Source organism: Strix aluco, chromosome 2, assembly GCF_031877795.1.
Source record: "Strix aluco isolate bStrAlu1 chromosome 2, bStrAlu1.hap1, whole genome shotgun sequence".
Lineage (NCBI taxonomy): Eukaryota > Metazoa > Chordata > Aves > Strigiformes > Strigidae > Strix > Strix aluco.
Genome location: NC_133932.1, coordinates 80109544 through 80133905, shown reverse-complemented (window position 1 = coordinate 80133905; position 24362 = coordinate 80109544). Strand labels below are relative to the sequence as shown.

The window sequence follows — 24362 nt, the reverse complement described above, 5'->3', positions numbered from 1 at the left end:
GAGATTTTGTGCAACAATCAGTTACAGCTTAAAGCTTTTCATTTACATGATGCATTACATCTATTAGAGACATACAGAGCAATCAGTAACAGAGTAGCAGAGGGATATTCAGTGAAGTTTGAGAAAGCTGCTAACACACATGGAAACTTACTGGGGTTATACTTTTTTAACACCATCAAGCTCCATTAATTTCGCTAATTTTGCAAATTTTGACTGCCTGCCTACCTGCCCTCCTCATTGAAAGCCATGTCCAGAAAAGTTACACTTTCTATACCTGCAGTGATTTCTTAGATGACTACAAACATGTTTTGAGTAAAATCTGGGAAAGATGGAAAACAGAGGATATGATTGAGTAATATACTCGAGGTGCTAATTATTGAGTACGCTTCTTTTTCAAAGTTGACTTTGCATAGTCATACTTGAAAGACCAGTAAACTCATTCCAAACCTCTTCAAGACAAGTTCAGAAACTCTAATCCAACACACATTACAGAAATGTGTGTAGTAGATGCTCATTGAAAAGTCATACTAGAAAGGTGTGAGCTGAACTCCACATCTCAGTTTCTGTGATGCAAAGTTTAGTTTTATATCTTCAATATAAAATCACAGAATAATTTACACTGCAAAAGACCTTTGGAGGTGATCTGCTCCAAACCCTCACTCAAAGCAGGGCCAATTTGTATCAGGTTACTCAGGGCCTTAACATCAACTTCCTACGTAAGCTTGGTAGGTATGTGATCAAAGATCACATTTGTAACGCAGAGACAAAAGGAGGGGCCTGGTTTGAGAATTAACTTGAGTGCATACAGCCATGTGTCACAGAAATATCAGGCAAGCTTTCCCACTGTCATCAAAGGACAAGGCAGACAAAGTAGGTATCATCAGGGAGTCTGAAACAACTCTTGAATGGGTAAGGTCTGTTCAAGAACAGATGCAGATTTGCCCCAATGAAATCATACCTATGGGATGTGACTTATGCAACTTTCTCTCATATCCAGAGACAAGAATTGCCACAGTCATTTATAGAGAGCTGAAAACATAAATCAAGGGAGCTTCTCTTTTCTTAACTAGTCACCTAGGTATAGCAGAAGAGTGACTCCTGCTCTCAAAAGGTGGGTACCAAGTGCTGCCATGACTTTCTTGAACACTGACAGTCTCCAAGGAAGCATTTTATACTATAATGAACACGCTTCACTAAAAGATTAAGTGCTGCAGAGAAATAACACTGCATAGAGCTACCATAATGACCTTGGATTGGATAGTTAAAGCGTTTAGCCCTTGTAAATCCAAGATAAGACTCTCTTCTCTGTTTCTTTTCGACACTGAATAGTAGTGAGAAGGAACTGATTCTCTTGCTCTTAGAACTGGAAGCTAATTAATTTCCTGGCATAGACATTCTCATGAGAAGGCTGCCTGAAAGGGAAGGAACAGCAGTCGGGCAGACAAAAACGATTAAAAAAATACATGGATGTGGAGTTCAGCATTCGCTAACCAGTTACTAGGGTAGTACAGGCAACTACATGTTTGCCTAAAGAGTTGCCAAGACAGGATGCAGAAGAAATGTGATGGACAGAAGACATGTGTACTGACATACCTTCTAAGGCACTGATTGTTTTGAGCAAATTGTGACTCCCATCGATGCTTCTGCTCTTGGCAGCAACAGCCCCAGAAATCTTAGTGTTGTGTTTTGGACAATCAGCAAGATAAGCAATCCCAACCATTTAACAAGTGAAGATCTTCCTCTGACACATCCAGAGCCCTTGAGCAGCCCATTGCACCTCCACACAAAGTACTTCCAATTAGAGCCATGCAGACCATTGCAACATGGCTGAAAGTGCAACAGACCAAATCACAGTAGCTACTGCATAAAGGATGAAGCAAAACCTTGATCTTTACATCCAGGCTATTTCGGCCCTCCTGGTTTCAAAGTGCTTGAGACTTCCTGGATCTCAGGTTGAGCCGATTGATCTGCACAAAACAATGCTGCAGTCTCTTCTTTCTCTTCCAGTGAGATTTGAAACTATCATCCCTAAAAATAGAACATTTCTAGTGTCCTCATCCAATATGGGGAACTTTAGGACATAACTGAAAGCCTAGCTTAAGTTGGCCTGGCTTAAGTGGAAGAGTCATGACAGATGGAAGACGGAAAAAGAAAATGAAACACAAAGGGAAATAGTTTGAAATAAAAAAGGAAGCAATAAACCAAAAAAATCTCTTTTCATAAAAGCCACTGAGAAAAAGAATGACTGGTTAAGGGGAACCAACAGCAAGATGGCACACTGTCCCAAATATCATTTGTTCACCATACAGAAAAGGAGTACAGCCCTATCTATATCACCTAGGCTAAACATCTCCAGCACAAGTGAAAAGCATCTGCTACCCAGAGTACAAATGGAAATAATAGTGAAAACAATTACCTGAAGGTGAACATGTTTTTCTCAAAGTCTAGCTCCAGGAACTCTAAATATTTGAGTGACACAACTACTTTTGGGGTGTGGAGAAGGAGAAGAAATTTATCAAGATGTTGTCCCTGCAGCACTGAAGGTGCAGGTGCAACACAAAGCTATCCAAAACACAAGAACAATTTAATAGAAAGAACTTCAGTTTTGTTGTGAGTTCCTAAAGTTCATGATTTCTAGAAGTCTAACTCTTTCAATTCCGAATACTTCAGGATTCTATTGTTCAGTATCATGATCTTGCAGAATCTTGTAAATTAGGAGAGAGTATCTCGAGAAAGGAGAATGTGTTGAATCCAGTTAACTACTTTAGAAGAGTATGTTCAGACACTGTGATAAAATGTTAAGGTCTCATGATGCCTTAATATATGACCAGAAGAATTCCACATCATTTTAAAAGCCAAAATATAGTACAAATAATTTATGTAAGAAAGTAAGTGACATTTGTCAGGCACAATGTAATAGTTAAAAATGGGACATGGCAAACTAGACAGTGAAGTGTTTTTGCAAAAACCTTGGCTATTGAATAAGTAAAAGACAATGATTTAGTAGGTTGTAATTGTATCAATGGACTCAGAAAATACCATAAATCACACATGTAGAACACAAAATTGTTTTCAGAGGCAACCATCCCCAAAGAGACAAATTTATAGGTTTTCAGGGGTTTTTTTCCGAATTATATTTGACAGAAAGCAAAAATCCAAGAAATATGCCCTACTAAATCATCTTTCAGCTCCACAAATCTCCATGAAGTGGTTGAGGGCATGGACACCAATGTATATTATGGTGACCTTGACCACTGAAGGAAAAAAAAACCCAAACCAAAAACCAAAAAAATGTTACATACAGGTCTTGAAAAAATACAAATTGATTCTTTTTTGATAGAGATCAAATATTTTGCTTTCATTATTTTGTTATTAGTTGTTATTTTAATACGTTCTACATATATTACTTCATGGCCCAAATTAATTCTGGTCTGATACTAGTTTCCACAGGACAAAGCCTGCAGAAAGGCTTGATAGGTGCGAAGTCTAGCACAAGGTGAGGAAAGGTTATGCCAGTTGAGTATACTTCTTTTCCAATCCTGTGCCAAGCCCTTACAATCCATAAAACCCCAAATGCAGCGGCACTGACTATGTAGAAAGGTCTATCAGCAGAAGTACTGTCTCAGACACATTAAATGTTAAGTTTGCATAGAAAGTACACTGTAACTTAAACTTGACCATCCCATACCAAAAAAAAGGGAAGAAAAACAAAATTAACCATGTGGTTAGAGGAACAAAGCTCTATGATTTTATTTTAAAACCCTACTTTGATTTGTAATTGATGAATTCTCATAACAATAAAAGTTTAAAATATTTCAAAACCAAAAGTAACTCTTAAAATAACATATACTTTAAATGGGTATGTCTTTAAATATCCAGTAAACAGGGATTTATGGGCTTGGCATTATCAAGTAAGTAGAACATAAAATTTCAAAATACTACAAGTATATATGCAATAGTACATTTTCCTCTTTAGTAATCTATTTTTCCTCTTAGAACAGATCATTACATTTACCTCTTAGTAGCCTTCTTTAGCAGCTTTTTTATTTCATTAGTCTTACAGGTGTGCTTCTCATGGATAACCACAAATGCACCACAGCCTTCTGGTGGAGGTTCATCAGCTGCAATCTAATATTTCAACAATTATACTCAACCAGAATGCTTTGATTGCACTTCAACTTAAACTCACATCCCCTTGATTAAAATAACTCAACAGCTGCCACTGAGTTGTGTTTCTAATTAAGCCCATTCAAAATTGGGTACATGTGAAAAAAGTAATGGAAAATATTAGAAGATTAAGACCTTATAACCTTTGTGAGATTTAGTCTATCAAATGCAGTCATACTCCAGAAAATGCAAGTCCATTTACGTTCTGTAAAGACAGGGCTGTGAAATCTCCTCCACAAACTGAAATCACAGCCTATACTCTCAGATATTTTTAATTTTAGTTGCTATCAGCAATCATGCTAATTTACAAAGATTTCACTGCTAACCAATAAATCCCAAACAATTAACATCAATTTTTGGTTCTCTCTCCTTCCCACCCGCCCCCTTTTTTTTTAAGCTCTATTCAGCTATTCCCATGTAAAGTGGGAATCATATGACTGCATGTCAACGACTCTGGATTCACAAGCTGAAAGATAAAAAAGAAAAAATATGAACCTGAGATGATGATATTTCTCTACAGAACACCTGCAAAAAAGCCCTAACTTTATTACAGCTTATTACCTTTCAGAAATATGGATTTCTCACTTTATCTTGAAAGTGGCATTGCTAAAAGGAGGAGGAGCAGTTTTATTCTAGAGGCACAGTAAATTTATGTCCTCATACTTTTTCATTAACAAAGCAGGTATTTGACTATTCTATCTTTCAACTTTTCAAATACTAAAATAATGAGAGAGATGAGAAGTACACTAAATAACAAATATAAATTACTTGAAGCTACAGGAAATTTCCTAGTTTGGGAATGTCTGAATTTCCATAACATTATTTAAAGAAATGCATAAAAACCCCACAACCTGAGTTTTAAAAATGAACAATTCCAAAAATTCTACCCTGAAAATAATGCTATCCATACAATTAAACATGAATATTAATTCCTGTCAATATAACCAGCTTATAAAGCATCACCTTTATAAATGGATCATGTTTGATTCCAAGTAATGTCAGCATATATTTTACTGAACTGTAATAATGAACATTCTTTACTCTGCACCCAAAATATCACATAAAATCATGTACCAAATATATCAGATAATATAGTCACCTGCTGAAACATCTGAACAGTTGGAGAATATGCTCGTATGGCAAGTGCAAACTTCAATAGATTGATTTGCAAATTGGATAAAAATTGTCCTGCTTTCTTCAAGATTAAATTGTAATAGGAATGCTCTGAATCTGTTGAAAAAAAATACAAACTTTTAGTATTTAGCCATAAATGATGTGGTGTATCTACTTGTGCTACCTAATAGACAAATACTATGTTAGTGATGCTTGGCAGTTCAAAAGTCTGGAATGTTGTCCACTGATAACTGTTTCCTTTACTACCAATTCTAAAGGCCTAACGCAACATAAACACAACAAAAGCAAGCATGGTAGCAGTAGTTTACACCTAAATCATTTCCAGCAATATAAAAATCCACTCAAAACAATAATGTCTCTCCACAGACCCAGACAGAAAGTCTTGAACAGAGCTTATTCATTTATTTCTATTTCTCAAGCTTATGCTAGCCTTTTAACACAAATTTTGAACGTTACTTACTTTCAACCAGCATTATTTTACAAATGATTTCCTCACATTTAATCCTGGAATACTCCAACCATGCAACTTACATACATAAAAATCTTATAAAGGTGACATTCCTTGGGCTACTCTCACACATCCTATTTCTTCCTTAAAAATACATGATGAATAAGAGTGTGAGAATGGATGCAACATATGAAGTGGCTTCCCCCCTCCCTGCATATTTTGCCTTCTTCCGGGCCAAAATTAGGACTCCCAAGAAGGAAGGTAGATGGTGTCTGGGAATGACAGAAGTGATAATAAAGAACCCTGGTTGAAAATAATTAACCTTCATTTCTTCTTCTAGAGGCATATTCAAGTGAATATTCTCATGCTGTCCTTGGACTGTGAAGCAAAGAAGCTTAATTAGAGAGAGGTTGTAGTACTGTTTTATCAAGTTGTGAAAAAGACCTGTATCTGTTTAAGGAATAATGCTCACCAAAATTTTAAACCAGGCTATATACATTGCACTATATGATATTCTCGAACACAAACAAGAGTCAGAGAACCAAAGCTGTGACTATACCAAGCATTGTGCACCATCCCTGTTCCAGAGGTTGCTCTTTCACAGTAGGAACCCCTGAAGCACATGTGAAGCAGTCCAGAATTGCCAATTTATGCCTGCCTCCCTCCTTCCCTCCCCTGCCCAGTCTATGTAGTCAGCACGTGTTTTACTTACATTGATAAGATACAACCTTGAAATTGCAATGATTCAAGATCCTTTTCACATGTAATTCAAATATTGTCCTGTAAAGTTGAAAATTTGCAGCAAAGGGAAAGTGAGTTCCAGGAAGGAACCATTCTAGCTGAATGTCCAGCTTGAATTTATCTGTGTTCTTAGGTCAACACCTTAGACACCTTATAAAGGTGCTCTTGATGTGGAAGTGGAATATTTGTCTCAGTAGGAAACCCCTTTAGGGGTCCAAAGTGGCACCAAATTTTTACAGAGTGTGTAAACCATCTCACATGATTTAAACTGCCAGATTTTACCTGTCTCAACTGCCGTAGATCTCAGAAGTACTCATATCAGAGGATGAGTGCAGCAATCAAAATGCCGTTCCCTCACTGGGGCCTAGGTTCCAGCAAAACTTCAGATCACATACAATAGCCTGCAGACCATAGTTTTGGAAATCTCCATTAACTGCTCCCAGCAGTTCTGTATACAATTTTCATAACTAAGCACTTCCTATCCTCTCACTTTTCCCATTAAATCCCCTAACCCTCTCCTTTTCTTAAGGCCTCCTGGATCTCCTTTCTGCCTCTTCCTCCTTCTTAAAACTTATTATTTAGAAAGGCTGAGTTTGTCATAATTCACTAGAAAAAAAAAAATATCTAAGATTACAAAAGAGTATGATCTGCATCTCCAGAAAGCTGCCTTTCCATAAACTGTATATGATCATTACTGTGTAACATTAAATTCAGTGGATGAAAACCCCATCTCTTCTATGTTTTCTAAACCTACACATAGCCCTGGCAGAACTTAAATGAGATAAACTTGGCTTCACACGTTCCAAGTAATGAATGTGAAAAATTTGGAAGTGGCAAATACTTCCAGATTGAAACATCTTTCCAATAACTATACTTCCAAATTTTCTTCAAATTATCTCCACAAAAATAAAAAAATGGATCTGAAATTTATGCCTCTCAGCCCCAAATAACATCCTATTGAACACAATGAAGAGTTATTAAATATACAATTCTAAAGATACTGCCTCAATAAAATATTTTTACCACAAGTCTTTAAATTCTTTGGCTTACAAATTCCAGCTGTGCTTTCACTGCTGTATATAAAACAGCTGACATTTTTGCTCTGGAAGATGATTAAGACAATTATTATTTTAATGAGTAAAGTAAAAAAAAAAAAAGATAGTTTGTCATGTGCCTTCAAAAATGATTGTATAACATATTGACAAGGTTACATTTATCAAATCATGCATCCACTCCTACTACTTCAACTTACATTAACACTGCTGGCTTCGTTCAGACTACAACTATACTTTAAACTTCAGAAAGATAAATTAACCTACATCAAATGCTATACGATCCACTTAATGCAAAAACATTTTTAAAAGTTTATTATATACAAAACTATGGTTTCAATTTTGCAAATTATCTTCACATAGTATTTGGTCCTTGAAACTTGATAACTACTTGCCCTCTAGGCACATTTTAACACTGCACTCTATGCCAAAGAGTAGAAGTCATAATAAATTTCTTAGCATGTTACAGGGAACCATGGAGAAACAGATGTTTCTGGTCATAAAATGCATGATAGCATATTACCACTAAATTCATTAACAAAGTTGATTTAAATAAATGAGACAACATTAATAGGATAGAGCTCCAGATTTCAGACATCTGAATGCATGTGTATGAGGTACATATCTGTAAACTTCCATTCTAGCCAAGAGATAGAGCCCAGCAGCCAATGAAACCTGAAAAGCTATTTAGCTCACTCTAAAGATGCCTAAATTTGTCAGCTGAATAGTGCTCTCAACTCCTGAAGCCAAATTGATTAGATTGACTACAAGAACAAAACAGCTAGCTAAGCAGACTCATATTTAAACATTGACATTTACTATCCACAATCTACAGCAGAATCATGCATCACAGGTAGATTAAAAATAAAGGGAGATGACCAGGACAGTCACAAAAGGGAAGTAAAGGTCTGTATCACCATTCCTCAGATCCCATGCACACACAGCACAAAATTAATCTGAATATACACTGGTGGCCCACAGGAGAACTCAATTCAAAGTAGTGAGGCACTGGAGGTAGGGAGAGTAAACATAAGGGACATAATTAGTCAGAAAAGCACAGGGTGCTGGGATCATTATTTTGGAGGATGGGAGTATGGGGATTGTTCCAACTGCATAGATGCATATATCTGCATCTATAGATCAGCCAGGGAATTAGAGATCCCAGATAACAGCAGTTCAGGCAATCACTGGCCAGTCAAACCTCTATGACATTCAAGCAAGATGCCAGTAGAGAGGGAATACTTTATTTATTGCACAATTATTATAGAAGTGTCATGCTTATGAAATGGATTCCTCTTGAATCTTTAAGGTTGATAAGTACGCAAAAAATACTTATCTAAATTAGCTGTGAATATTGTGTAGTCTTTTAGACTACAACAAATAATTTGTATGATTGTTGTTTGTATGTAATATACTGCTATCTTTTTTCAGAGAAAACAGTTTCCCTATTAATATGTTTGTGTGGGTTTTTTTTAAAAATACATATTTAAGAGGCTGCTGAAAATTCAATATATAAACTGAACCACTTGGGAAGACAGTAAACACTCAAGTTATAATTAATCGGCAGGGAACTGGCTACTTACCTTCACTCTGTGTTCCTAAATTAACCTTTTGAGATATAAAAGCAGCAGCAAGTTTCAAATGCAATCTTCAGAGTTTTGTAACTGTGCTAGTTCTAATATGAAATTTTTGCAGCTTTGATTTCTTTGTAACATACATGCAAGCCCAAAATAACATCATCTGCATTTCCAAATCTTCCACAAGCCTGGTGGCAAGTGGGTTGCATATTAAGTAGACATACACAATATTGTCCATGCTACCTGAAGACCTCACTCTAATTTAATACAGTGTATCCCATCATTAACTTTATGTTTTTCACAGTGTATAATTTCAATGATGTCCAAGTTGGTTTGAGTTCATATTAAAGAAAATGTTAAAACAACCAAATACATCACCAGCCTAAATGGTTTACCAAATTCCATGTACATTGTTCCTACCAAATCCATTAAATTGCTACATATATCATAGCCAAACAGACCATTACTAGACCTAATTTGCTAAGGTTGAATATTTTAAATGAGCAAGTTAACAACAGATGTTGATTTGATTACTCTAAACTGAAAACAAGTTTTGAGAACTAATAAGCAACGGATTGGAAATCATCCAAGGGATGATTTAAAAGAAAAAGAAAAAAAAAACAAAACATGATATTTGATTTTTTAAGTTGCCTTTTAGCTTTAACACTTCATGACTCTTCTGAAATAGTCAACAGTAGGTTGGATATAAATCTATTATCCAATTCTTCTATAAACCCAGTTTTTCAGCTTCAGATGTAGCAATTCTTTACCTTCTATGAAAACATTTCTATTTATAAACAAGAATGCATTTATTTCCCAGTTATCTATCCTATCTACTCTTGGTATCATCCAGAGCAGAACTGAAAAGTCAATCACCCCAAACAATTCTTTTTAAGCCAGATCCTTTAATTTGATCGAGTAGCTATTGTTACTTCAGCCTTAATGCATCATGAATATCTCTCTACATCAATGTGTCTTGACATGCAACAGCTAAGACGGAACCCATTCCACATCATCCAGAGAACCTACTTCTCCTCAGAGGTATACTATTACACACCTCTCAGTAGCTGTGTGACTTCAGCATTTCAGTATCAGTATTCTTCACTCTAGCTGACCATTTTATTGTAGATGTCTAATGCAGACTTCCCTACTGAAAGTTGCATAAATATTGCTGGACACATATGATGCTCATAATATTTCTATTTCATACTTAGTATGTTGACTTCAGGAAGATGCTCTTAAGTTGGAAGAACCAATATTGATATGATTTTTTCATTAAATAACCACTTTTCCTCTAAAATGGAATCCTTCCTTCTCATCCTGTTCATAAAGAGCATTGGTTTGCTTATATAATACTACCTCAACTATGAACCACTTGGTGCCAGAACTCTGAATTTTCCTGCAGAACAATTGCTTAATATGCTTAAATAAAGTAATATTTTAGTACGTTCTCAAGGTTCCCCACTACCAACATCTAAATATTATACTGGCAAGATAGGCTACACTGATCATCCTACTGGTAATTTATTTATTCTCAATCACACAGAGTTTATCCAGGTGAAGTAGGTAAACTATGTAGCTAAAAGCTGATTTCAACAGACATCTGTATTACTAAAGCTTCAAATTCCTTGGAGAGTTGGTCCAAGCAAGCAGACAAGTGATGGCTGAGAAAAACCCTGACACATCATTTAATACATCAGTCTTGTCTCAAGGCAATACCAGCTGCATCTAAACCACTCATAGAAAAAAAGAATAACTCAAGTCAAAAGTGACTTCTGGAGGCCACCTCATCCAAACTTTCACTTAGAGGAGATCCAATTTCAATGCTAGATTAGGCTGCTCAGGGACTCATGCAGCAGAGTTTTGAAGTATCTCCAAGAACAGAGACTGCTCAGCCTCCTGGGGCAGTCCATCACAGTGTTTACACAACCCCTTGTAGAAACATTTTCCCTAGTATCTAACCAAAATTTCCATGTTTCAGCTTGGACCCATTGCTTTTTTTCATATTACTATGTATTACCTTCAGGAAGGGTCTGGTTCCATCCTCTCTATACCTTTCTATTAGGAAGTTGAAGATACAAGGTGTCTCCTTATTCCTCTTCCTCAGGTTGAGTAAAACCCAGTTCTCTCAGCCCTTTCTCAGAACACTGCTCCAGTTCCCTAACCATTGTGGTGATCCTCTCTAGACTTGCTCCAGTATGCCTTGTCTTTCTTTTAACAGGGAGCACCAACACAGGTCCCCGTACTTCAGCGGTGGTCTTGCAAGTGCCACATACAGTGGAATAACCACTTTTCTGGATCTGCTGGTTACACTCCTGATGATGCAGCCTAGCATGCAGTTGGCCTTCTCAGGCATAAGAATTTAATGCAATCCACTGTTGACAAGAATCCCCGGGTCTGTTTCTCAAAAAATGCTTCCCAGTCAGCCAGTGCCCAGGTTGCACTGTGGCTGAGATTATTGCAGCCCATGTGCAGGACTCTGTAAAGTGCCTTTGCTGAACCTCCCAATGTTTCTGTCGGCCTCTCTCTCCAGCCTGCCAATGCCCCACTAATGGCAGCCCTACCATCCAGCTTCTCAACTTCTCCTCCCAGTTTTGGGTCATTCACAACCTGTGGAGGGTGTAACCCATGCCACTGTCCTGGGCATTGACAAAGACCTTAAACACCATTAGTCAACAGTATTTGCCTCAACAAATGCTGCCAGCAGCGGACCACAGGTCAAATTCCACACCTGCTTCCATCTTCCATGTCCTCATGCCCTTACACTGAATGGCTCTGAGCAGCATTCATCACCCGGGCCTACTGTTCCCAGCAATTCTCTCTGGTTTTGTTTATACTTCTGACCTCAGACCATCCCCAGTTTTCATCAGCTCACAGCATTTTTTGGTGTTTTTTTTTTTTTTTTTTACCTCTTCAGTTGATATCCCATAACTATAATCACAGCTCTTTGTACCTGTTCTGCTTCTACTATGTCCTTTCTAAAGGAATGAAGAGGAAAATATAGGGAGACAGTAAAATAGAACATCATGCTTTAGTCAACATAAAAGTACATCACAGAATCATAAGCAGCAAAATGTTGTTTATCATACAGGTCCCCGTTCCTTTCCCAGTAATTTTTAAAGTCTATTGGCTGCTATGGGCATTGATGAGCACTCCAGTAACATTCTCACTGACCTGTCACATGGACACCACAATCTCTTTTTGACTTGTATTCAGTCACTCACAATTGCTGGTGTGTTTTTTCTTAAGTTCTCCCTCCCATATACAGCATTTTTCACATAACAAGGATGCACTTCTGTCATCTCACTGCCATTTCCTGCATGATCTTTCTATAAATTGTTAGCTTTTGACTATTAATGTAACATTCAGTTTACCTGAAGTCTCATAGTGGTAGCGTTAGGTCCTCACACTCATGCCTAAAGGGCTGTACTATTCTGAAGAGCAAAATGAAACAGCCTTACGTTGTTTTGAAACTTTTTCCACCTTGTTCATCTATTGACCTACTAAGTAGGTCTAATACTGACCACAACCTGTCGCAAAGCCTGGTAGGTTTCCAAATATTTCATTACCATGGTCATTTCTAGTAAACTGCTCTCCGAGGTATCTTCTGAGGTGGCTCACTTTCATGCTTTGTTTGATGGATTTTATGCTTTGTTCTTCTCTCCAAACTTCTAACAAGTTAATATTCTTCTGTCTAATCATGCAAGGGTTTTTTTTAAATCCTATTTTGACAGTGATAAACATTTATTCTAAAACACAAGTATTGCTGCTAGAAAACAGTCTCTGTGCCACCTACAAGTATTAAACCTTTCTTGGTCATTCTTTTCATTTTTGGCTTTAGCTAGCATTCTTGTTTTAGTTATTTGTGGGATTCTCTCCCCTACAAACATCCATCTTGCACAAAATGAAGTCTGAATATCCTGTAAGCTCTTGTCGAGTCATGTAAGAAGGTAGGTATCTTTATGTTTCTGTTCCATATTGTAACAGTTCAGTCCATTTTGTCTTCCTTGCTTTTAGAACTCCTCTACAGGTAGAGCTCTCAGGGAAAAATATGCTACAACTTTCTTAAAGAAAACTACCTAGTAAGCACTAGGAGAAGAGTTAGGCTTTACCTGACTGGAACTAGTTATTGTGTTAGGCTGATGTTCAAAAGTTAAATACAGTGCAAGATAATATATTAAAACTAGCATGCTGTGTAACTTACCTCCTTGCTTATAAACTGTTAGTTCTCGTACAGTTTCCAAGAACTGCCAAAACTTCTCATTACCATCTTCTGCAATAAATTCACTGTTTAAAAATAAAAATGAATTGTCCATAGGCTGACTTTGTCCAAAGATGTACTACAGTAAAAATCTTCAGTTGTTTAAATTAACAAATACCCAGCAACAATGAAGTGTTAACTATTCAGTGACCATCTAACATCTCTGAGGTATAGAACACTGAACAGTGGTATATTTTGGCTAAAAGAAACTTTGAACAAAATACTATCAATCTGAACTAAGCAATCAGAGCTGTAAAGCAAGCAAACTATTATCTGATACAGAAATAAACAGAATTTTTCACTTTATTTTTCCATAGGTATTCCAATATACAGTTATAAATAAAATCAATTCAGCACACAAACTTTATTTAATAGTGGCTAAATATACAAATAAGAACACACGCTCTGTCAGGTTATAGTTTTTAATGAAATTACAGGCTTTTATTGATGACGTTGTCTACTTTGCTATGCAGGGGAGGTCCCCAATCTCTGGAAAACTTTCAAAGATGGGTTAATCCTTACAAAGAATAAAAGGTAAGGTTTGCTTTATTCCAAATACCATTCTTCCTTCCATTTACTCATAACACTTTTTAGTTTTGTGTTTTTTCTGAAGGGAACATCAGTTGCTTTCTTTTTCCTCCCCTTATGTCTGCTAAAAAGATCTACTCGCTAGTGTAAGTAAATTGTTTTCTAATCTTTACTTTGGAAGTTTGCCACTCCTTTGATTACAGAAGCTTGCAATTACCCCTTTCATGGGAGTTCTCCAAACAGCAGCAGGTAAATTTAAAAACAAACGAAAAGATTTTAAACCAAACTGGCAGGGGAGCCACAAACACGTAATACTGGAAAGCACTTTCACTTCCTATTTCGAAATTATAATTACAATTTAACAATACCTTTTTTAAAAAGGTATGTTTTACTACTACAGCTTCACATCTTCACTAATTCCTTTATACATAATTATTTTATTGATGAGTGAAAGTAAAGTAATTTGGGTGAGGTGAAGAGATACTGTTACCCAGGGGAAGGTAGAGATGGTGTAACAGGCCCATTGCATCTCCTCAGCCTAACCTGCAAAACGTCTGAGTAGGTTAAATACAAAGCAATTTAAATACGTGGGAATTTAAACGTGGGAAAGCCTCTCAGCATTCTCCATAGCGTTTTGCAAAGGGAGAAAACAGTTCAGCCTTATATCAAGGGAGTACTTTCACACGCCCTCTGACAGAGGAAGAGAGGAGAGAAACGCAGCCATCCTTCTCTGAGAGCCCACCTTCCCTCGGGGCCCGCGCAGCGGAGGGAAGAAAGGAGCCCCTCCCTCCTCCTGCCCCCTCGGCCAGGCGCCCCCGCCCCCCACGAGAGGCCGAGGGAGGTATCGCCGCTGCTCCCCTTCCCCGGCCTAACGGCCCCGCGCGGCAGCCGCGGAAGGCAGCGGAGGAGGAGAAGGAGGAGGAGGCTGCACGCACCTCGCCTCCAGCAGCAGCGGGGTCGCCGGCCACTTCGCCGCCAGCCGGGCCGTCACGGCCTGGGAGGAGGCTGGAGCCCTGCCGCAGAAGCACGGCTGGGCACACAGGAGGGCAAGGAGGAAGGCCGGCGGCAGCAGCCAACCCGCCATGAGGAGGAGGAGGAGGAGGAGGAGGAGGAGGAGGAGGAGGAGGAGGAGGAGGAGGAGGAGGAGGAGGAGGAAGGGGCGGCGAGAGACACGGCTGCGCCGCACGACTCCCTCAGCCCTGGCGTGCGCACCCCCGCCCCGCCCACACTGCCCCTGCCTTGCTCCTATTGGCTGTGCCGTGCCCTTGCTCTTGGTCTATTGGTCAGCCCACAGACCAATCAGCGGCTGACGTCGAATAAATAGCGGGGCTCTCTAGGCTCGCGGGGTGACACGCGGCGCTGGGGGCAAGGCGAGAGTGGTTCGCGGGGCGGGGCGGGGCGGTGCGGTGCGGCTCGCGCCCCGGCGCGGCTCGCGCCCCGGCGCAGGCGCAGGAGCGGCGGTGACCGCCTCCCTCATGCAGGGTCTTGTTCCCGCCCTGAGAGGCTGGGGGGGCAGAGCCTGTGCTAACTTCGGGGCGTTTCCGTTATTTTTTTTACATTTTCGGGTGTTTTTATAAGCGTGAGTTGCGCGTAGTGTATCTTTAGGTTTCCCTTGTGGGGCTCTGCCGTTAGCTCAGCGTTCGGTGGGCGCTATTGGTCACAGCGGCTGCGCGCAGCTGAGGAGACATAGGGCGGTGTTATTCCAGAGTCAGGACAGCAGCTGCCTTCCCTGGCGCTCCCCGAACCTCCCAGTGCCTCTGCTTGTGCTTGGCACTCAACGGTTGCTCTCCCTCGGCTTTCACCGGCCTAAAAATAGCAGCTAAGATCTTACGAAGTGTGAGCAGCTTCATACAGAACATATATATGTATTCAAATATAATGGTTGCTGGAAGGGGGAAGTACTTAATTTTTTTCCTCCCTCAAAGTGAAAGTTTTTTGAACCAATTTCTGTGTTGAGATGGGTTCTGTTTCCTATGTACATAATTTTTTCCTCAAAAAATACGAGCTTCACTGGAACTCTTGCTTGTAATGTCTACCTAGCTTACTTTACAATTTTCAGGCTCCTGGTCTCTGATTTCTTTTTTATCTGTTTTTGAAATCTCAGTAGTTAATTCCATTTCCTCAACAAAGCTGCTACACTTCCTTAGTTTTTTGCCAATACAGCAAAGCTTCAAGAGGCTGGTGTGGGTGCTTCTGGAGCAGTATTGTGGGATGTGAATGCAGAGCAGCTCTGAGTAGGTTTTTACTGGAGGAAGAATCCTCCAGCTGTATTAAAAATAGGGGGTATTGCCTTTTCCAAAACGTGACTTGTGGAACTTGAAGCTGAAATGTGGAATGTCCTACAGCTGCATACACCTTAATTTATTTTGCTCACAATTATCTCCTGACTGTCTAAAACTGCTGTGTGGATTGCAGGAGCCAGTTAGGGCAGTAGTCTAGGGAGCAGGCTATGGATTGTGTAGTTTGATTTGTTAATGCTCAGGACTGATCAATATAACATCATACGTACAAACAAATGGAATCTGTTTGCCAGGTGTTCTCAAACTTTGGTACAGAAACTCTGACCAAACAAAATGCCTGTACTTAACATGCTGCTGGGTCTTTATCATCTGAAAGTATGATAAAGAGGTCCCTGAGGGTTGTTCATATGTAAATTCAGTCTGGGGCCTTTTCTGGACTTATTTTCACAAGTCTGTGCTGTTAAAAGACCTCAGATAATTTTCAGGTACCACTGTGACACGTCAGTGATGCCAACTTAAGTGTAAGTCAGATGATTTAAGTTAACCTTACCTAAAACTGGTAGTGCAGCCTTCATATACCTCTGTAGAAATAATGAAAGCCACAGAAGTATTTATCTTGGTTCATGTGTAGGGCCATTAGAAATAACAGAATTTAGCGTCTTTTACATGGAGAAAGGCTGTGATATACTGTCTGATCAGCTTTTTTCTTTCATATTGACAGTTCAGAAGCTGCTGCTTGCAAAGAGGGATGGCATGGCCAGAGTACTGTATGGATGAGTAAGTTTGGGCCCCTTGTGTTCCTGTGCTGATAACCCATGTATGCGGCCAAACTCCCGCATTCATAGAAAGTAAAAACACATGCGGTGAACTGGTAAAAGACACTTCCACCACTCCCTAGCAAAGTTCCAAATGCATTTGATGGACTTAGTACAACTCACACTACTTTTGTCCTGCACAGAATAGGCTATAGCTGTTTTATATTGATCATCTACCAAAAAAACCCCAACATTAACAATCCTTCTGTAGTTAAAGGACTTACTAACAAGTTGCTTTTTGCTGTTTCTTCAACTGAAACTGAAATTTACTAAGCATGTTCCCCATGTATATACACTTACTGTGCATTTTTCATAACTCCGTGTGATACTATGTATTTGTGATGATGAATTCATCTACCTTACCCTAATCTATCAATTCCTTTCCTATATAAAGTTGCTGTCTTACATTTTGTTTTATATTGATAGTGAAGAGGCTGCTATTGTTGCTTAAATGTGAATTCTTAATAGTTTGTACTTGTTTCATCTTGAGAATTTATGATTTGCCATACAAAAAGATAAAATTTGTTGGCACTGGCTATGGAAATACAATTATCTTTGAATTTCGTGGCAAGATAAAGTGGTAGCTCTGAATCAAAGGTCAGATAATTAGTCTGTGGTGAACTACAGAAAATAGTTGGACCAGTTTTTCTCTTGAGGAAAAATCCTTTCTGTTTGAATTCAGAGATCTCAGACAGAAAGAATCTCCCTGCTGAGACATCTCTCTCTCTCTCTCCCATTTAGGATTATTGTTTTATTAGGTGCATAAAATTTAGGATCATAGGTAGGCTAAATGAAGTTGGAAGGGACCTCAGGAGGTCTCTAGTCCAAGCTCCTGCTTAGAGCAGGGTCAGCTCTGAGGTCCAGTCAAGTCTTGAAAAAATGCATCTGCTGATGGCACCTGCACAACCTCTCTGGGCAACCTGATCCATTGCTTAAGATGCAGTTCTGATTGCTCCTCAGAAAGAAATACATTATTTTCCTTACAAAAGCTTTTGCATATTTATCCATCTTCCCTTCTCTTTGGTACCTTAGCTACATTCTAGCCACAAAGAGCCAATATGCACTTTTAAAAAATCTGTTTCTTTATGTTTGGACAAAGGCAGATTTTAATCTTGTAAGCAGTGTGCAAACCTAGAAGATCGAGAGCAGACTTAATCTTCATTTCTACAGAAGACTTTTATGTAATTAAGTATTCTATATAACACTTGGCCATTCTCATACGTACATTCCATATATATGTGAGAAAACCCCTTAGTTCTCTGAAACCATTTTTCAGCAGAACAGAAGAACAATTACAGCAAAATTTTAAAATTATTCATATCACAGCTGTGCAAATAAGAATTGATTATCATAGCTGTTTCAGTGTGAATAGAGGAAGTGATTAATGAATGCTTTTCAGTAAGATGCAAATGTTTTATAGTATAAGTCACAGTGAGCTATGTCTATTTAATAGAAACAGTAGCAATAAGTGAAAATAAGTTGAGCTTCATCAGCATATTCAGTTAGCTGAAAATAAAACTTTATTTTTTAACAGATTGAAAACAATTTTTGAGCTGAAAGGCTCCCTTTCTCCCTAACTTGGAGGTAATGTAAGTGTCAAACACTAGTCAAAAGATATACCTGTTATCTGGTTATTAATTGACAGTCTCCTGAGCAGTAACTGCTGGCATCCTTTTATCTTGCTGCGAGATTGAAGGCCGATCTCTTCAGAACCTGTCAATGTCACTCCTGTGTCAGACATTTGAGGCACTTCTCTGAAGAGATTAAGGATGCCATACTGCATCTCTTTTTGTCCATTCCATTAAAAATAAAGACTAACCTGGGTTATTTGATTAGCATATCTCAATATAACGGTATTATGTAATAAACAATGATAAATATATTTTATAGTCTGTTAGCTTTTCATTTTGATTTACAGTGACAAGCAAGTGAAAGAAAAATTGATGCAGAAGTAACATAAGCCTGGTTTCAACAGCTCACAGAAGCTGCTCTGTGGCAACTTTCTGGCAATCAGAATTTATGCTGCCTTGCTATGCCTACACATGCAGCTGCAGTGACAGTAAATGGCTCCCTGCCAGTGTGCTTCTCTTTCCAACTTTTATTAAAAAAGAAAAGAAACTGAAGCAACATTTTACTTTGTGAAATAAGCATAGAAGTTATATCTTCTTATTTGAAATGGCCCACCTCAGAAATGTCAAGAATATACTTCCTGGGCCAGATCAACAAACTTTCCATGAATCTCCAGGTATGTCTGCATTATGTAGTGGAGAACAGTGAAATGTGGCTGTAATGGGGAATGCAGCTCAATTTGGATACACCAGCTCAAGTTCATAAGCAATGCCACTGCTCTGCTGTGCCAACAGGACAGTGTGGTTGTATTTCTGGATTGTACTGGCTCCTACCACGCCAAATTCGAACAACTAACTGTACCAATGGATAAAAATAGGGCTTATCGTTAACATAACAGGTTTTTCTGAGTCTAACTATGCTAAATCTTAGCTTACTGGTTCAAGCTCATCGTCTAACATGAGTTGGCACTTCTGATGCCAACTAACAACCCTGGTTGTTAATTGGCATGCTCTGATAATTATTCTCTTACTTGCAGAACCCTGTGAGGTTAAAAAAAAGAACATTTTTTTCTTCTTTCCCTAATTGTAACTTGTGAATCTGTCTACTTACCCAGTGAAAGGAACACAGGTGATACACTGGTGATACAAAAATTAGCCTAAAATGTACAATAAGGCTATTAAATCACCATTCTAAATGACTCAAATAACAGCCACATACTTGTATTTTAGACATGATTGTCATATGCAAATATTTGGGAGATTATAACTTCAGTGGATAGAATATTTGTAAATAAAAAGTACTAAATTGAGTATTTTTACATTAATTCATAAGCTGATATGTGCAATGAAGTACCTCAGGGCAATTCTGGCCACATAGTACAACTGCAGCATGAGAAAAGACTTTAGTGTGAAGGTATAGGTGCTTTCACTGAGAAAATACAGTATTTCCCAGAACAGAGGAGTAGGATTTGGCTTGTAGGCCTATCATGTATGAATCAAAAGGTGCTATTGCTACATGTAAATTGGAAAATATAAAGATAAGATACCTGTACAACAAAGTGTATCAGTGATTTTTCCTCTTTAGTCAGCTCACTGAGTTGAGTTGTGAACCCTTTCCAGGATGCCTAAGAAAACGTAAGTTGGAAAACTAGCCAGTGAGTTCTGAATGTGCACTCAACCAAGTCATCTTTGAGAGAAGCGAGGACTGCAGAATCACGACATACGACAGTCTACTTAAAGCCAAGTGCAGTTTTAATTTGCAGAAACTCTTCTATCCTTTTTAAACTGGTTCAGAATTGCAATTATATTTTCACCTGTGCAGCTTTGCCTGTAGACTGCACCACCCATCATCCTCCAGCGAAGGCACAGGCTGGGAGGCAGGGCTGTTGGACGCAGGGGCTCCTGGCTCAGGCTGAATTACGGCCTCGGAAGGAGCGAGGAACCACTGCCCTGCCAGGAGGAGGCACGTGCTCCTAAATAGGTGACTTCTGCGGTAACTCCCTGTTCCCGGCTGTGTGCGGAGCAGTGTGTGGGCCACAGCAGAAGCCAGGAGCAGCTAGCTCGCAGGCTGTGTGGCTGAGCAGCCGGCAGGAGAAATCGTGTGTCTATCCCTCACTTCCCATGGAGTGTCTCACTAGCGCACCCCTAATGCAGGAAAGAAAAATATAACGTGCTTCTTAAAAGGATGATCCCCTCTGCATTATGTCGTTCTAATTTCCAGCCTGTAATTTCAGTGAGTGGTGACATTCGGGATTACATCCTGTCCTTTGTGTGGCTGTGACTCTTGACTGGACAAAGCACTGAGCAACCTGAGGTAACTTTGAAGCCGGTCCCTATTTATGCACAAGTAGAACAAGATGACCTCCAGCACGCTCTTCCAACCCAACTATTCTGTGACTCTTAAGTGTAATTTATTTTAATTAAAGCTATGGGTAGCTAAAGCAAAACAGAGCAAGTCATGCTGCTTTGTTGTGTGAAATGCAATGGATTTGTATCCAGTGGAACAAATTCCAATACTGCTTTTCAGATTTTGCTGTGTCCCTTCTCATTGGTCTATCATTTTGGTAATGTTAGTGGCAAAGCAGTGGATAGGTTCCTCGCCTGTCATGGCTCATTTCAGCTCACTTCACAAATCTGAAAAAGAATACTTATGGACAAGTCATCTAAAAACTATTCCTTCCAATAATTTATGCTGAGTATCTTTAGAGGGAACATAGAAGTATTACTTTTGAATGATGCAAATTAATATTTTATGTCTGCTGCAGTTAATCTGAGTATATAAAATTCTCAATTTTTATGATTTATACACAAAGCTAATTACAATCCATTGTGAAGACAGCTTTAAAAATCAATGTAAAAAATAACAGTTACACATAAATGAAAGAGAAGCAAAAAGTGCAGCCACAAGCTATTACACTTATAATGAAAATGGATCTATTGCTCAAGTCTTTTATTACCTTCTATTATTAAACCATTAAGAAGGTCCCCTAAGTTTAATCCAAACTGGAAGAGACACATTCACATGCACATATATATGATATTCCAGGCAAATATATACTAAAGGAACATTGTGAGATATAAAGCTCCCAGAAGAAAATTAAAAATGATTCCCACATCTCTGAAGTCAGCGTGAAGTATCTGTCAATAAATTATAAACTGTTTACTTTAAAATGTTCATAAACCATAGAAAAGTCAGGAATTACAGTTTTTTAGCACTGGAACACACACATATAAATTTAATCCTAGGTTTGTAGCAGCCTAGCACATTTCTTTGGTTCCAATGGCACTAGCCACTCAAAAATCCAAGGAAGTACGCTCCCAGAGAAATAAGGGGTCACTGAACACTTAAGTAACTGCAAGGTTGTGGTTTATATCTGTACATGAAGACATTCAAATATGCGTATTTCTGGAGCTTTGCACCTGTGTATTGAAGTGATTGCACATAATTAGCAATGTGATTATCAAATATGTTTTCACATATCGCATATAATTAGACTTACAGAAACACACTACATTTAGAATATTTTAATGTAGATAAACTTTGAGGGCAAAAATGAAGTGTTATTAATGAAATGCAAATTGTTTAACCCCTAATATGCTAGCTTCTGCTAATGGTATCTTTTGTATCCATAGCTGGTGGAGGGATTCCCAGCCATGCAAGCTTACCGCAGAGGTAAGAGCCGGTGGGATGTGCTTTTTCACCCCTCCCTAGTGCTGCTGAAGCCGTCATGTGCAGTTCCAGACTATGCGACACTGAACATGCAGGAAGGAAGAAAAAGAAGGCAACAGGATTAATGCTAGATGCATGCTATCTTGATGCATACTCTTTTGAATATCTTTGTCACTAAAATAAAATGGTCATGCATCTAGACAGATAGTTGGCTAACTTCTAAGATTATCACATATAACTAATATCTCATCTTAAACTAAGGGAAATTATGTTTATCTATTAGTTTGTAATAAGGCTAGGTTTCTGACTGGAAAACTCACCTTTATTTAAGTTTTCCATTATTTTTTGATCATGACTTCCTAGATTAAATGAAGTTACATCAGAAACTGCCAGTACTGGTTATTCACGTTTGTTAAACTGCTGTTCATACTATAATTTTAATAACTGACAGTTATCATAAACCATTTACTATATTATATTAGGCTGGTATACTTAGGCCTCCTGAAAGGATTAAGATTAAATGATAGGTTACTCTATGATACTAAAGAATGAAAAGTGAGATCCTGCCTGCTGGAGGCCCCAGCAAACTTTTCCACAAGAGTTTTTCTAAGAGTCTTCCTTCCAAAAGAAAGCGTAAGCTTCCATTTTCTCCACATTTTTGCTATAAACTTGGGGTTCTCAAACACTTTATTAAAGGAATGCAATTATAAAATCTCTGGAAAACTTGTATCCTACTATTTCTTAAGAGTTGGGAGAGGGGATGATATTTATGTTAAAAACATTGTATTTAAATAAAATAGCTTTACAGCATATGAATTTTTAAGTTACAATCATAAACATAAATTAAAATATTTTAACACTATTAATTCCCAGTTATGCTTGCACATAGCCATGGATGAGTGTGCAGGGCTGGTAACTGTTTTACAGATCAACTTCTGATATTTCACTCACCATCAGTGGTCTGCAAGCCACAGTGTGACTACACCTCTGTGGGCAAGCTCTGTCTTCTCTTAGCTGTGCAATTCTTATTCTACTTCAGCTTTCCTTTTGCCCCAAAATGATATAAAATGTTCGTAGTTTGTAGGTACATGCTTTTCTTCACTAAGCCCCTTCAACTTCAGGTACTCTTAGACCCCTTGGCCAAACAAGCTGCTTTGGCCAACCTGTATTTTGAGCTCCTTTTCTGACAGCCGAAGAATTATTCCCTCATTTTTTGCAGATTCTTAATCCGAACAAGCACTCAAGCAATCTTCGCCTCAACTCTCCCTCTGAATTTATGGTTTATTCATCTCAAACCTGTCACAGTGTTGAACAATTTTTCTTCCCTCTCATATTTCTTACCTAGTCATTGGTCTGTTGCAGACAGACTGCGAGGCCAACAGATCCTTCCCTCTGCTGAGGGTTAGGGGAACTATTTGTATCTTGACATTTGCTGCCACAATTTGCCGTTATAGGTTAAAATTCCCAGTTCTTATAGTAATTACAGTTCCTAGTGTCAGCCAAAACGGTAACACTAGCATACTTTAATCCAAGATCGTAAGATAAATTAGTGCTGGAGGCAGATGTCTCAAACCAAGACTTCAAACTGAGTATCTAACCTGTCACCCACAGTACTAGTGACTTTTCTGCACTGTGACTTTTGTAGGTCAGCCAGATTTGAGATAATAGGAGTAATTCCACTGCAGCCCCAGCTGTGAAATAACTTACATCCTTTAATAATTAAGCCTGAATTCCTCTCAGCATTTTTCAGAAGTCCAACTGAACTTTTAACTGACGACAGGACCAGTATTTCACTGATATTGATAGGATAATTTAGATAATAAATATTACCATTCATACATTTTACGAATACACAGAAAGACAACATTAAATCTTTGTATCGCTCTATGTTAGGGAAGAATCACTGATTACATGCCTTTAGGTGCTTATAGAATGATAAGTAAATAAGAAAGAGGTAAGAAAAACCTCCAAACAAGAGTTGGAGTGCTTCTCAGAAAGAGCTGAATTGTTCTAAAAACTCCTGTAGCAGCACATTAAAAAAGTGCGGTTCTTGAGTTCAAACTTCAAAGTATCCAGGTGGCTTGCTGAAATGAATCCAAGAAAGGTCTAGTAAGAAACAGTGGCAACCCAGAAAGCGATAATGGTTCTGCACTTGCTGTGA

The 24362-nt window shown here is 38.5% G+C and overlaps 1 protein-coding gene and 1 long non-coding RNA gene across 3 annotated transcripts in view; one reads left to right on the top strand and one right to left on the bottom strand.

The window, feature by feature from the left end:
* The window catches only part of UGGT2 (UDP-glucose glycoprotein glucosyltransferase 2), a 92334-nt gene extending 77317 nt beyond the window's left edge, over positions 1–15017 (bottom strand). For both annotated transcript variants that reach the window (XR_012622008.1, XM_074815434.1), the window contains exons 1-4: positions 14844–15017; positions 13324–13406; positions 5267–5397; positions 4016–4128 (exon numbers count right to left, since the gene is read on the bottom strand). Coding sequence is in view for 1 of the 2 variants with exons in the window: in XM_074815434.1 (XP_074671535.1) it covers positions 4016–4128; positions 5267–5397; positions 13324–13406; positions 14844–14992 (476 nt within the window). In the remaining variant the exon portion in view is untranslated. The remainder of the gene's footprint in view (positions 1–4015; positions 4129–5266; positions 5398–13323; positions 13407–14843) is intronic.
* A 222-nt stretch (positions 15018–15239) lies between these two features.
* Positions 15240–22725, top strand: LOC141920243 (uncharacterized). Its single transcript, XR_012622270.1, has 4 exons — positions 15240–15273; positions 16870–16925; positions 20766–20845; positions 22165–22725. It is a non-coding gene; the product is annotated as an uncharacterized LOC141920243 (long non-coding RNA).
* The last annotated feature ends 1637 nt before the right edge of the window (positions 22726–24362 follow it).